The sequence below is a fragment of the Osmerus eperlanus genome, chromosome 2 (assembly GCF_963692335.1).
Source record: "Osmerus eperlanus chromosome 2, fOsmEpe2.1, whole genome shotgun sequence".
NCBI classification, from domain to species: Eukaryota; Metazoa; Chordata; class Actinopteri; order Osmeriformes; family Osmeridae; genus Osmerus; species Osmerus eperlanus.
This window is the reverse complement of record NC_085019.1, coordinates 20,639,092-20,652,065: the sequence shown is the minus strand read 5'-3', so window position 1 is coordinate 20,652,065 and position 12,974 is coordinate 20,639,092. Positions and strand designations below refer to the sequence as shown.

The following is a 12,974-nucleotide window of genomic DNA, read 5'->3' as shown; positions in this document are numbered from 1 at the left end:
AATGGGAACTTCCTGGGTCAGGTTGAATTAATGCCCCAATTCGACCCAGTAATGAATGAACACTTGAGGAGAATGCAAAGATCATTACCTCAGCAAACAGATACAAAATGAGATCATATCTGTAATAGCACAAAAGACCACAGATGCTGTTGTATCTCTGATAAAGAGAGCCAAGGATGTTGCTGTCATAATGGGCTGTACACCAGACAACAGCCATACTGAACAGCTATCCCTTGTAATGCGCATTGTAAACTGTGAAGAAAAATGTGGGTATTTCCATTGAGGAGCATTTTCTTGGATTTGTTGACGTCCATGACACAACTGGGAAAGGACTGTATCAAACTTTGATGGACCAACTGACCAAATTGGATCTTAACATCTCTGACTGTCGTGGGCAGGCATACGACAATGGGAGCAACATAAGCACCAGGGTGTACAGAGGAGAGTGCTAGACACCAATAAGAAGGTCCTGTATGTGCCATGTGGGAGCCACAGTTTAAATTTGGTTATTTGTGATGTGGCACAGTCAGGTGCGCCTTATAGGGGGGAAAAGTTAGGACGATTCTGGGGCCCCTGACTGACAGGGGCCCCAAAAAATTGGTAAAAACTAATATGAAATTACATTTTATTAAATATCATATATACCATCATCATTGAGTATATATATATTTTAAATATAATAATACAATTAATGATCTCTTTGTTTTTACTTGTGTTTGGCAATAAAAGTTAAATATCCCCATTGACCAAAAAGTAAACATCCATATTGACCCACCACCCCCCTGTATCGGCATGAAATGGTTTGTTCCTGCCTTAGCGCACTTATCACTGACGATGTTTAGGTGCAGTCAGTAGACGCGCTAGTCGCCAGAAATAATGATCACAATGTCACCTGGTAAATATAAATCAGGTTTTCAAAAAAGTTCAAAAAAAAGTTCAGAAAAAATATATAGAGAAAAGACAAAGGAGAGGTTTTCAATCTGTAACCCAGTTTTTCACCAAGAAAGGTGGGTAGCCAGTAGTCTGTGGTATTAACCTGTTGGCTTGTCCATACTAGTGAAATTAGTGAAATAAGATAGCTAGCTACAGACTAGTGTTAGCCTACATTTCATGAACATTTAATCATTACAGGGAAACGTTTAGCAAGATATTCATATTAAATCATTGTCCCGACTCCCTGCCCCTTTTAGCAGACTTAACAACAGATGAGTCAGCAGCACCCCAGTCGTTACCAAGTTAGCATCATTCCAGGGAGTCTGTGGGGATTTCTCTGTCTCTCTTGCTCTTTTTACCATAACAAAAAATAAAAATATTTATTAATGACAGAAATTCAAATTAATTATGTTCTCACGTAATGATCATTATGAAATAATAAAAAATAAACTACTGTCTGTACTGGATGATGGACAGTTGGAAACAGTGAGTAGCTTACCTCAGCCTGCATGTAAGTTACAGAAAATATTAAAATAATCCAGTTTGATACGTTCATTTAGATTGTATTATGGCCGTTAAATGGCATCTATAGATACAGACTTTATTATTCCCATCATGAAGGGTAATTTATTTGAGAAGCTTGCACACACACACCAAAAAATCTATTGGATCTAATGTATGTAATCAAGTGGTGGTGATACAGAACTGTAGGTAATTTGGGTCAATGCTCTGTAGTATTAGTGTCATTTATTGGTCTATGGCATATTTTTATATATACTGTAAATATCACAGTATATATGTATATATCACATACATTGTGTACATTGTGCTCTCGCCGAAAGCTTGAGCACACCCAATAATTTTCTTTTAACCTTTGCAATGTGGGGGGTCTGAGACAGCCCAACGGTTAAAAGAAAATGCTTCACTTTGTTTTTGTATGCGGTAAAGTTGTCGCAATACGACGGTGGGTCATAATGACTGATGGGTCAGAATGACCGAAGATAACACAAGGGTTAAAGTTTTACATTGGACCATTTCTTCTTAATTTCTGCCATGGTCCGGTTCTCTGAACCCACATCATTTATGGGCCATCATTTATGACATCACTGCATTTTCCAATGCTAAAGCACGAAGAATCAGGATTTAATCCTGCACCCAACACTCACACACAGTAAGTGTCAGTTATAACTCCTTTCAATTCATGCCATTTTCATTAAAATGCTATACTGAATCCTAACCTCTCTTTTTGTCTGCTTTTTCAGGTATTTGCTTGCCTCCTGTACAGATTGAAGAATGGGGAGCTGCCCCTCCTTTGCCCTCCAACTCCATCCCCACCTTGGCCCACTCTTTTCACCCAACCCCACAAGACTGAAATACATGTGTACAGACACTCACACACACACACACTCACTCATTCACATCCAGTTGTCTCCCTTTCACTCACTCTCACTCACTCATTCGTCTCCCTTTTTCTCACACACACACAAACACACATCTCCCTTTCACTCACACACACACTCACTCTCACACATACAGACACACTCACTCACGTCTCCCTTTCTCCCACTCACTCACACACTCACTGAAAAACTCACTCACTCTCTCTCTCTGTCACACACACACACGTCTCACTTTCACACACACTCATTTACTCACTCTCTCTCTCTCTCTCTCTCTCTCTCTCATACACACACACACACACAGTCAAAATAGATGTTAAAGTCAGACGTTTTGCTGTAAAGTTAATCATTATGAAGTAAATAATTATTTAGTTGTTTCTATTCACAATAAATGTACATTTCACATAACATGGCTCATTACAGGTTTTTTTATTCGCTTTGGTACTATTTTCACAAGTAAGGTGTACATTTTCAAAACTCTTAGTACAAAAATCCAAACTGATCACACTTGTAACGCAGCTAGTCATTCTTTCAAAACCTGATGGAATGCTTTCAGTCCACATAATCATTGTTTCAAACACAAGATTATTGTAATATGTAATGGGAACATTTGGTTTAATCACCACAACAGAATGATCTTCTTTCAGTTTAGTACTTTTAACAATCAGTTCATCCAACAGCAAACAATGCAAGATACATGTTTCAAATCGGCCTTAGAAGTGCTGAAATTAATATGCTACAGTACTATGTAAAAGACAGATTACACAGTTTCACATTAGGCAATACACTTACATTACTCACATTTACATAATAAATAATAATTTCCAAAATATCCATCCTATGTGTAATCAAGTGAAGGATCAATGAAGACATTGTATACAATCATTTGGGCAAATTACGTAGTTTTTACAATTTTTCTGATATAATTGTAACATAGGTATACTTTCTATTATGTAACTAAAAGAGAACAAAACATAACATTTAGAGGCCCCATACCTCTGACCTCTGTTGGTGCCCATTCCCACCTCTCTGACCTCTCTGTTGGTGCCCATGCCCAACTCTCTGACCTCTCTGTTGGTGCCCATGCCCACCTCTCTGACAGATCCCTTGTCCATAAGCTCTTCCTATTCCTTGCTGTCTATCCTGCTATGTTGAAAGAAATTGCCAGTGTTTACGCCCCCACTTTTACGTATATATAATGACCAATTGTGGTTACCCCTGAAATCTGAAATCAAGTAGCAATAACGAGTATTCATCATGTGTGGTTAATGTATATGTTCGTACAAAAACACATTTTATTTCTGTAGTCCTCAAAATCAATATACTGTTTATTGCTGAAATGAAAATATATAGGTTTACCAAACGGTTCAGTGATTAACCATTAAGATCAGTTGGATTAAGTGTTGGTCAAATGTATTTACGCAAATTAGATGAGAAGCATATCAAAAGTATTGTGAGCATTGCATTGTGAAAGACAATTACTTCATATGAAAGGTATTTCTTTGATGACACACTGTTTAGGTATCGTGAAAAAGTGATTGTGTAGTTTGTGCATTGTACTTTGTTAATTGAACAAGTGATTACATGTTTGAAAAAATAGACTTTTTGATGATCTGCTTTGAATTTTGTACTAACAGTTGTGAGATTTTACCACATACTTGTGAAAATAGTACCAAAGCGAATAAAAAAAACTGTAAGCCTTTACAGTTTTTCACAATTGCTAAAACACATTTCTTGAAACAGTCACCCACTTTCTCAAAACTGTAAACACAAAACCTCATCTTCAAGCACTATTTACAAAACCTCTGAATCCTCTTGCAAAATGAAACTTTCGCCTCAAAACAGATATACCTGCGCTCAAAATCAAACACTGCTCTCAAATCATAAACAAAGTGATCAAAATGATATACACTATCAAGCAGTCAGTAAACAATACACCAAAAAATAGAAAACACATTGTTTAAAACATATAGTTCTCACGGAGAAGATTACATTTTACGTAATCTCAAAACAAATTTCATATTTATCCGTCATTGTCTTTTGATGAACGAAAACATGTTCTATCATAGTAGCTCAAAATGTATCAGAAATTACTACTCTGCTTTGCTCTTGGCAATTTTTCTTGTTCTTTCTCCCCCTTGTACCCCTATACAGTACTGTACCCTGCATCTCACAACTCACTCTTGTTCTTTGTTTATATGAACCTGCAACCAGTCAAAATCTATTGAGCAGTCAGTACTGTTACTGTAACAAATGAAAAGTACAATGTTCAGGGCCATACAATTTGTTAATTGTACAGTATACAGAAATGCAGTATATACAATGCACTGTAGGCTACTACAGTATACAATACTACTGTAAAAGGGACAAAAATCAAAGAAGTAAACATGTGATCAATGTGCTTCTTCTTGTCTTTGGGCTGGGTTAGGCCAGAGCACTTTGTCGACATCACAAGCAATATTTTCCCACCTTCAACAACCTGTTTGCTCTCTGAACTGGCTTATATTGGTTGTGTCACATCATTTGAAACAAGTGAAATCAATTTTGAGTGGTTGTGTTTAGTCAATGACATGTTTTCTCTATTTGTATTTGATTGTTGCCATTTGTGTTTACCAGTATGGATGACATGTGCATTAGAGTGCAGAATGTGTTTTAAAAATGAGAATGTGTTTAGAGTTTTGCTGAAAATTCTAAGTGAGATCTGCAAATTGTGTTTTACCATGTGAAATGGTTTAAGGTATTGACAACAGACAGACACAATTAGCTACATGAGTTCAGGCAACTGAGAACTTTGTTCAGCCAATGGGTTTTAGTGTTTTAGCAATTGAGAAAAACTGTAGGTTACTAGATCATGGCTAGCCCTACTCTGAAATACGTATTTCAAACAGGCATTATACAATACCAAACAGCTATTTGACTGCAGAGTGTTCATCTTTTGTAACATTAATAGATTGATAAGGCATCTCATCAAGGAATCTTAGCAGTTAAAGTACAAAAATAGTGTAGCGACCCACACAGAAAGATGTGTTGTTACCAGTAGTGTTTGCGGGGTCCGACATGCCAATCAACCTGCTGCCTGCCAATCACGGGAATGCCCGGAATGTTCGGATGCCGGGCATCCTGGTGGTTGGCGAAGGGGCATGGAGGGGGGTTGAGCAAAGGGGATGGAGCATTCGAAGTTACAGTTTTTCTCAATTGCTAAAACACTAAAACCCATTCCTTGATGAGATGCCTTATCAATCTATTAATGTTACAAAAGATGAACACTCTGCAGTCAAATAGCTGTTTGGTATTGTATAATGCCTGTTTGAAATACGTATTTCAGAGTAGGGCTAGCCATGATCTAGTAACCTACAGTTTTTCTCAATTGCTAAAACACTAAAACCCATTGGCTGAACAAAGTTCTCAGTTGCCTGAACTCATGTAGCTAATTGTGTCTGTCTGTTGTCAATACCTTAAACTATTTCACATGGTAAAACACAATTTGCAGATCTCACATAGACGTTTCAGCAAAACTCTAAACACATTCTCATTCTCAAAACACATTCTGCACCCTAATGCCCATGTCATCCATACTGGTAAACACAAATGGCAACAATCAAATACAAATAGAGAAAACATGTCATTGACAAAACACAACCACTCAAAATTGATGTAACTTTTTTCAAATGATGTGACACAACCAATATAAGCCAGTTCAGAGAGCAAACAGGTTGTTGAAGGTGGGAAAATATTGCTTGTGATGTCGACAAAGTGCTCTGGCCTGACCCAGCCCAAAGACAAGAAGAAGCACATTGATCACATGTTTACTCCTTAGATTTGTGTCCCTTTTACTGTAGTACAGTGCATTGTAGGCTGTATACTGTACAATGAACAAATTGTATGGCCCTGAACATTGTGCTTTCCATTTGTTACAGTTACAGTACTGACTGCTCAATAGATTTTGACTGGTTGCAGGTTCATATCAACAAAGAACAAGAGTGAGTTGTGAGTAGTGAGATACAGGGTACAGTACTGTATAGGGGTACAAGGAGGAGAAAGAACAAAAAAAATTGCAAAGAGCAAAGTAGAGTACTAATTTCGGATACATTTTGAGCTACTATGATAGAACATGTTGTCGTTCATCAAAAGACAATGATGGATAAATATGAAATTTGTTTTGAGATTACGTAAAAATGTACTTCTCCCTGAGAACTATATGTTTTGAACAATGTGTTTTCAATTTTTTTGTGTATTGTTTACTGACTGCTTGATAGTGTATATCATTTTGATCACTTTGTTTATGATTTGAGAGCAGTGTTTGATTTTGAGCACAGGTAAATCTGTTTTGAGGCGAAAGTTTCATTTTGAGCACAGGTAAAACTGTTTTGAGGCGAAAGTTTCATTTTGCAAGAGAATTCAGAGTTTTTGTAAATAGTGCTTGAAGATGAGGTTTTGTGTTTACAATTTTGAGAAAATTGGTGACTGTTTCAAGAATGTGTTTTAGCAATTGTGAAAAACTGTAAGACCAGGTTTAGCGTCTGTTCTTTCTGTTACGTCTGGGTTTCACAAAAGACCAGGGCCGGAGTGGGAACCATTTTCATCCAGGGAGTGTCATGGCCAAAACCAGCCCATCCCCACCAGGGGCCGAGCCAAACGTCAGGCCTAGTCAAGGTTTTGATGTTAGCTGAAATCGGAACTTCACATTAATTTCAGTGCAAAATAGTTTTTTGAGCCTTATGTAAATAAACATTACGTTGGACTCCGATTGTTATGTTTGCCGGAAATGACCACCCAAATTTTTACCTGAAAGATTCTGGGCTTTTGAGAACATATTTTCCCCACCCTTGCAGGAAACTATAGATTAATGAAGTGACAGATCCTTCTTTTTTTGCCTGGCTTTTTCGGTTACTTCGGGCATCTTTTCCCATTCATTTTATTTTTTTCGCATCAGCTAAATCTTGCTAACTCCCTCTACAACAATAAATGATGGTTTGAAACTGCACATTTTAATGCACGCTCTGATCATGCGCTTATTTAAATTAAAACTTAGTGTGGCCTTTTATCTTATTATCAGTCACACAGTAACTTAACAAACTTAACACATTGTTTTTTCACACAACGAATACAACTACGAGAAAGCAGGTGATCTGCCGGCCCAATTTATGTGCAGGCAGAGCGGCCCACCGGGAATTCTCCCGATTCTCCCGATGGCCACTCCGGGCCTGAGGTCAGGGAGGAGATAGGGGAGGAGGTGATGGGAGATGGGGGGAGACAGGGGAGGAGGTGAGGGTGGGAGAGGATAGAGAGAGGGATAGTTGCAGTGGACACCCGCGTGGTGCAGGGGAATTACTTGCGCAGGTAGTGCGCCTTATTTCCGTGTCCTGACACACCTCATCCCCCCAGGCTACAGTATGTAAACCTGTTCACATGTAGGCTAATCTGCCCGGTAACTATATAGCATCCCCGCTGTTACATCCTCAGACTTGTAGCCGGTAATCACGGAAGTGTTGCTGTTTCTCTGAACTTTCAAAGCTACGTAAGTCTTTTCGTTTGACTATGTATTTTCTTATTTTTGACATTGATTTGTAAAAATTGTGAAGATTCCATGTCATAGCTAATTAAAAACTATTTACACAGTCAATAAACAAATCATTTTTACGACCGAAAGCCAAGTCTCGCCGTATTTGACTTGCTTTTTTTTTCTTTAGCCTATAGAAATATAGCATAACAAGTTCTATAGGCTATCAGAGTTTGTGGTTTCTACCAAAAAGTGTCTCAAATGACCTGACTATAGAGTAAAATATAAAAATATAGTCTAATTTAGGGACATGAAAAGGGACATGAAAACAACTTCAATCTGTAGGCCTACGGGAAGACGTGGTAATCATTATTTGTAATCTTTATTTGTTGTTACTTGATCAGTGGTTAATGACAGACCTCTTCAACAGACATACCTCTATCGTCAAAAAGTCACATTGCGCGTGCCTCAGCCTTACATTCAGGCATAGTGGTAAAATTAGAGGTGGGTAAACTATGAATGTTACTATTTATACCTACGTTTTATTACGCATTCAGATGGGACTTGCCTGCATCATTGTATTTGAAAGCACGTTATTACAGTTTTTTCCAATTGCTTAAGCACAATTTTGAAAACAAGGCTCACTTTGTCAAAACACAACACACGATTCACACAACTAGACACACAAGTAGCAGAACACTTCCAATCTTTTGCTAAATGAAACACTTCGTTCAAAACTATACAATCATGTATAAAAAACAATTTCTGTCACCATATGTCACACACATGGTTCATAAAATTGGACTCTGTAGTGCAAAATTTAAAAGACTTTTACACTAACTATTCTTTTCTAATAACCTGCTTGATTTTGTCAGAGGTATTGTTCCAGTAGAGTACGTACAAGTACATGAATATGTTGACCAAACACAACACACAAGACCAGTACTGCACACTGCTGAAAATATTTACTGTATTTTTCCAAATTGTCTACGTAACGGTTGCATTTTGTGCAGAAAATCAGAACATATTTCAAATTAAATACTGTAGTAGGCTACATAGTAGTCTGTAAACACAGCAAATACATTTGTGGAGACAAAAGAAGGAATACAGCAAATGAAATACAGTACATTATTTCAACCATGGACTGCAGTAAATATGTACAAAAAAGTTGAGTGTACAGAAAAGTACTGATGTAGTGCATATAGCTGTAGCTACATGTAGCTACATTTTACTGTACTGTACTGTAGACAGTAGAGAATAGTAGTTTTCACCTGTGCTCTTGTCGAAATGTCCAAATTACTTTTGTAACAGTATATCTGCTGAGGTTGGGCTGAACTCTCTGTCCAGCCTCTGTCAATGTTGCCCCATGGTTCACAACATGATCAACCAATGTGTTGTTTGAATTTCATTAGATACTTAAATTAGATACTGGGAGCACGCGATGGTCTCTTCAAAAATCGCCTGATATGGCTAATTAATCCATTCTGAACAGGTTGGAAGGCAGCAGTGATGTGTCGTTCATGAACGATTCGTTAATTTGAACACATTTTTGTATGACACGGGAGTAAAGAGGGATCCGATGGCTGAGCGGTTAGGGAATCGGGATATTACTGTAATCAGAAGGTTGCCGGTTCGATAACCTGCCTGTGACTGCTAGGTTTAGCAGTAAGATCTGAATGATATTCGTTCTTTGATTACAGGTTACATGAATCTTAGATTTGATTGATTACAGGTTTTGTTATTTTGGTCATTTTTGCAAGTTTTAAAAAAAACTTTACTTACAGTTCAGTGCGGTGTAATTGTGTGGCGTGATACTTAAATGCTAGTGTGATGCATTTACCCTCCACTACAGCAAGAAATCAATTTAAAAATCTGTAATATAAGGAAAAACAGCCTGTAGGCTACAACTTTGATTATCATAGGCTACGTTTTAAGTCTATATTCTTTGGAGTTTCTGCAATGAATGTATATAATGTTCACGTTCTCTTAGGTCTAATTAATAATGTTTTTTTTTTGTTTATTTAGCCTACTCTTTTGCCAGCGTTGGAAGATGGGCCGTTTCTGCCACATCGTGTTGCTGTTGATCTGTCTGTGTGTCAAGAGGGAGTTCGCGGGTGAGTTAGTTATTTAACAATCTCAGTGGAACAGCATTTGATTTCAGACCAAGAGGTTAGCATAACTGTAAATTGGGATAAACCCCCATTATAAAAACGTCTGCCTAAGAAATATCATAGCTGTTAAATATGAAATATTATAGCTGTCCATTCTCTCGACCAACGACTGCTCGATAGCAGTGTGTTACATATCTCTATATAAATGCATAAAACATGTATGTAAGTGAACAGTAAGTTATATAGTTACAAAGCTGTGAAGTTATAAACCCATCCAAACTTATATAATTTAGTCCCTCCACTTAATCCAAACAAGTAGAGCTCAAACCATATATCTAGCTACGTTTTGTTACAACACCTCGATATACTGTTATAACTATGCACTTCAGATCCTTGATCTGCTTTACTTTGTATCCGCCCTGTTTGTATACATCATTTTGGAAATGATGTCTGCTAGATCAAAATGCTAAAAGACAGAAAGACTTGCTAACTAACGACAATGAAAGACAACCTTTATTAAACACCTCTTGATAGTCCCAGATGGATTCTGTCTTTGTGTCTGTTCTTCCAGGAGAGTCTCAGCTGATTGGTTCACCTGACCCCATCGTTGCTGTAGCTTGTGATGATGTCATCCTGCCGTGTTCCCTGGAACCTTCCATCAATGCAGAGTTCCTGACAGTGGAGTGGTCCAGATCTGACCTGAAAACTGGATATGTACATTTATACAGGGATGGCCGTAACGATAATGACGACCAGAATCTGTCTTACGAGGACAGGACAATGCTGTTTAAAGGAGAACTGGTCAAGGGCAACGTCTCCCTGAAACTCTTCAGAGTGAAGCAGGATGATGAGGGGAGATACATCTGCCATGTTGTTAAGGACGGGCCGGTTAAGAAGACTGTCATCCAGCTCAAAGTTGGTACGTTAGATTAGATCCAAGCTGTTTAAGATTGTTAATAATTTTTCTGATGGTTAAATCAGTCTGTCTCTGTAGTGGTGGTTTCTAAACCAGAGGTATCCATCATGGAACACATCGGCACAGGGGTGGTTCTCCAGTGTGTGTCTGGAGGCTGGTACCCAGAACCTGAGCTGGAGTGGAGGGACAGTGAGGGACGCCTCCTCCCTGCTGATGTCACACACAGACACCCTGACCCCGGCCCTCACCAACGCTACACTGTGAGAAGCAACGTGACTGTACAGAAGACAGACAACAACAGGTTCACCTGCAGAGTTCTGCTGCAGAGCAACCAGCTCAGGGAGACAGAGATCAATGTTTCTGGTGAGGTTCTGTGTATTTTTTTACTGGTTGTTACCTGGCTATTATTATTCAGTAGCAATGAATCTGTGGAGACCCAGACATGTGAACATCTCTTTTCTCCAGAATAGTGATTGTTGTGTGTACTGTGTGTTTCAGATCAAATGCTTCTTAAGTCAGAAGTTCCTCAGACTGGAACTAATTTGCCAATATGGTGTGTTTTGTGGGCATCCTGCTGCTGCTGCTGCTGCTTCTGGAGCTGCCAATGATGTGGAGAAGATTATTATTATACATTATTCTTCAGGTGCCAGTTTGTTAATAATATGGACGCCAGAAGCAAACGTTTCTAGTCAGGAGAACAGGATCTCTGACCACTGAAACACTGTTAGAACTCTGTATTTCTGATCTTCTGCTGTACTTAATGCCCTTTTTTACGTTGCTGTGATACAAGTGTCAGAACATGTAAATGATACAGTTATCACAGAATAATACCTTATCTCAGCTTGTATTAAATCTACCAGTTTTTTGATTTAGCATCTTACATAGGTGATTCAGCACGGGCACTGAATTAATAGAAGTTGTATAGACTTGTGACGTACACCAAGGACTTACAGCCCCTAGAAAAACCTCCTATCGTATCACATATATGATCTCTGTTTGGTGTATGTAGTATGTATGTTAATTGTTATGAATCAAACAAAAAACAAATTCCAGCAGTGTGCTTCCCATCACCTCCAGCTACTGATTTTTCATGTATTCAGATGTAGTATGTTAGTGGAGGTTCCAACAGTATTCCAGCTGTCTGCCACTGTAAATCTTTTGGAAATAAAGTATTTTATTTATGAATCAGTAGCCTAGTTTTATTTACAAGGTTAAACTCTCTCTACCATCCCCTCCCCTCCTGTGTGTGTCATCCGCTCCAGGTCTCATCCCTGGCACTGCAGAATTCACACAGCACCCCCTGTAGTGGAGATACTGAATACGTTCTAACACTGGGCACTAGCTCTATATTATCTCTGCGTTGAGGGCCGGTGTGGGGCCACTTTTCAGCCCGGGAGTTTCAGGCCCAAGACCGGCCCACTTTTTTTTGTACACCAAACAGGGCCGGATGCAGCCTGCTTTGACTGGGGGTGCAGTGAACCTTTCTGGGGGGTATCATGATTACAGAAAGGGATCGTATTTTTTATATTGATACAATTTTTTAGACTGCTTAACGATCCGAGTGTTAATCAGGCACAGAGCCAGACATTGTAAACATTCGGGGCTTAGCCCAAAACTAGGATGTATGGATTTGATGTGATGCAAGATAGGAACTTCCACACTTAATGCGAGCGTGCATAGCGTGCAAGCGACATTTTTGGATTTTTGGCATATCTGAACTTTTTGGAAAAGACGGGCTATGGACCCAACCAACTCTATTTGGGAGGGGAGAACTCCCTCACATGGTACAACCCATGCAGAGGCTGCGGTGTCAGAATGCGGAACGTGTGTAGCCTACTGAGAAGATAGACTAACGTGACAAATGTCAACAACAAAAAAATCCTCGACCGGCCCAAAAGTGAAGCGGCCCACCGGTACTTCTCCCGATTACCCACCCCGGCCCTGGGAGAGGAGCCTCACAGACTAGAGAGGGGTAGCCAGGGGTCGGACCAAGTTGGAGCAGCAGCCTGACAGACCCCAGCGTACGGCCTGTGTAGTGCATGTCCTATCTTAGTCGGGTTAATGTGTGCATGTGACAGTGTTGCAGTTCTGGTGATATGGGCTCTGTTGCTTCT

At 39.1% G+C, this 12,974-nt stretch overlaps 1 protein-coding gene across 1 annotated transcript; it reads left to right on the top strand.

The window, feature by feature from the left end:
• The first annotated feature begins 9,820 nt into the window (after nt 1–9,820).
• On the top strand, nt 9,821–11,952 carry LOC134035091 (butyrophilin subfamily 1 member A1-like). The gene is made up of 4 exons (XM_062479907.1): nt 9,821–9,947; nt 10,516–10,863; nt 10,939–11,223; nt 11,359–11,952. Exons 1-4 carry the CDS (start codon nt 9,836–9,838, stop codon nt 11,466–11,468), a joined length of 855 nt encoding a protein of 284 aa, XP_062335891.1. The 5' UTR covers nt 9,821–9,835; the 3' UTR covers nt 11,469–11,952.
• The last annotated feature ends 1,022 nt before the right edge of the window (nt 11,953–12,974 follow it).

What these genes read in the sequence shown, in the direction of transcription:
- LOC134035091 (XM_062479907.1), top strand. Translation starts at nt 9,836, where the DNA reads ATGTTTTTTTTTTGTTTATTTAGCCTACTCTTTTGCCAGCGTTGGAAG. An exon ending in TGTCAAGAGGGAGTTCGCGG is followed by an intron (nt 9,948 to 10,515) that starts GTGAGTTAGTTA and finishes CTGTTCTTCCAG; the next exon opens with GAGAGTCTCAGCTGATTGGT. An exon ending in TGTCATCCAGCTCAAAGTTG is followed by an intron (nt 10,864 to 10,938) that starts GTACGTTAGATT and finishes CTGTCTCTGTAG; the next exon opens with TGGTGGTTTCTAAACCAGAG.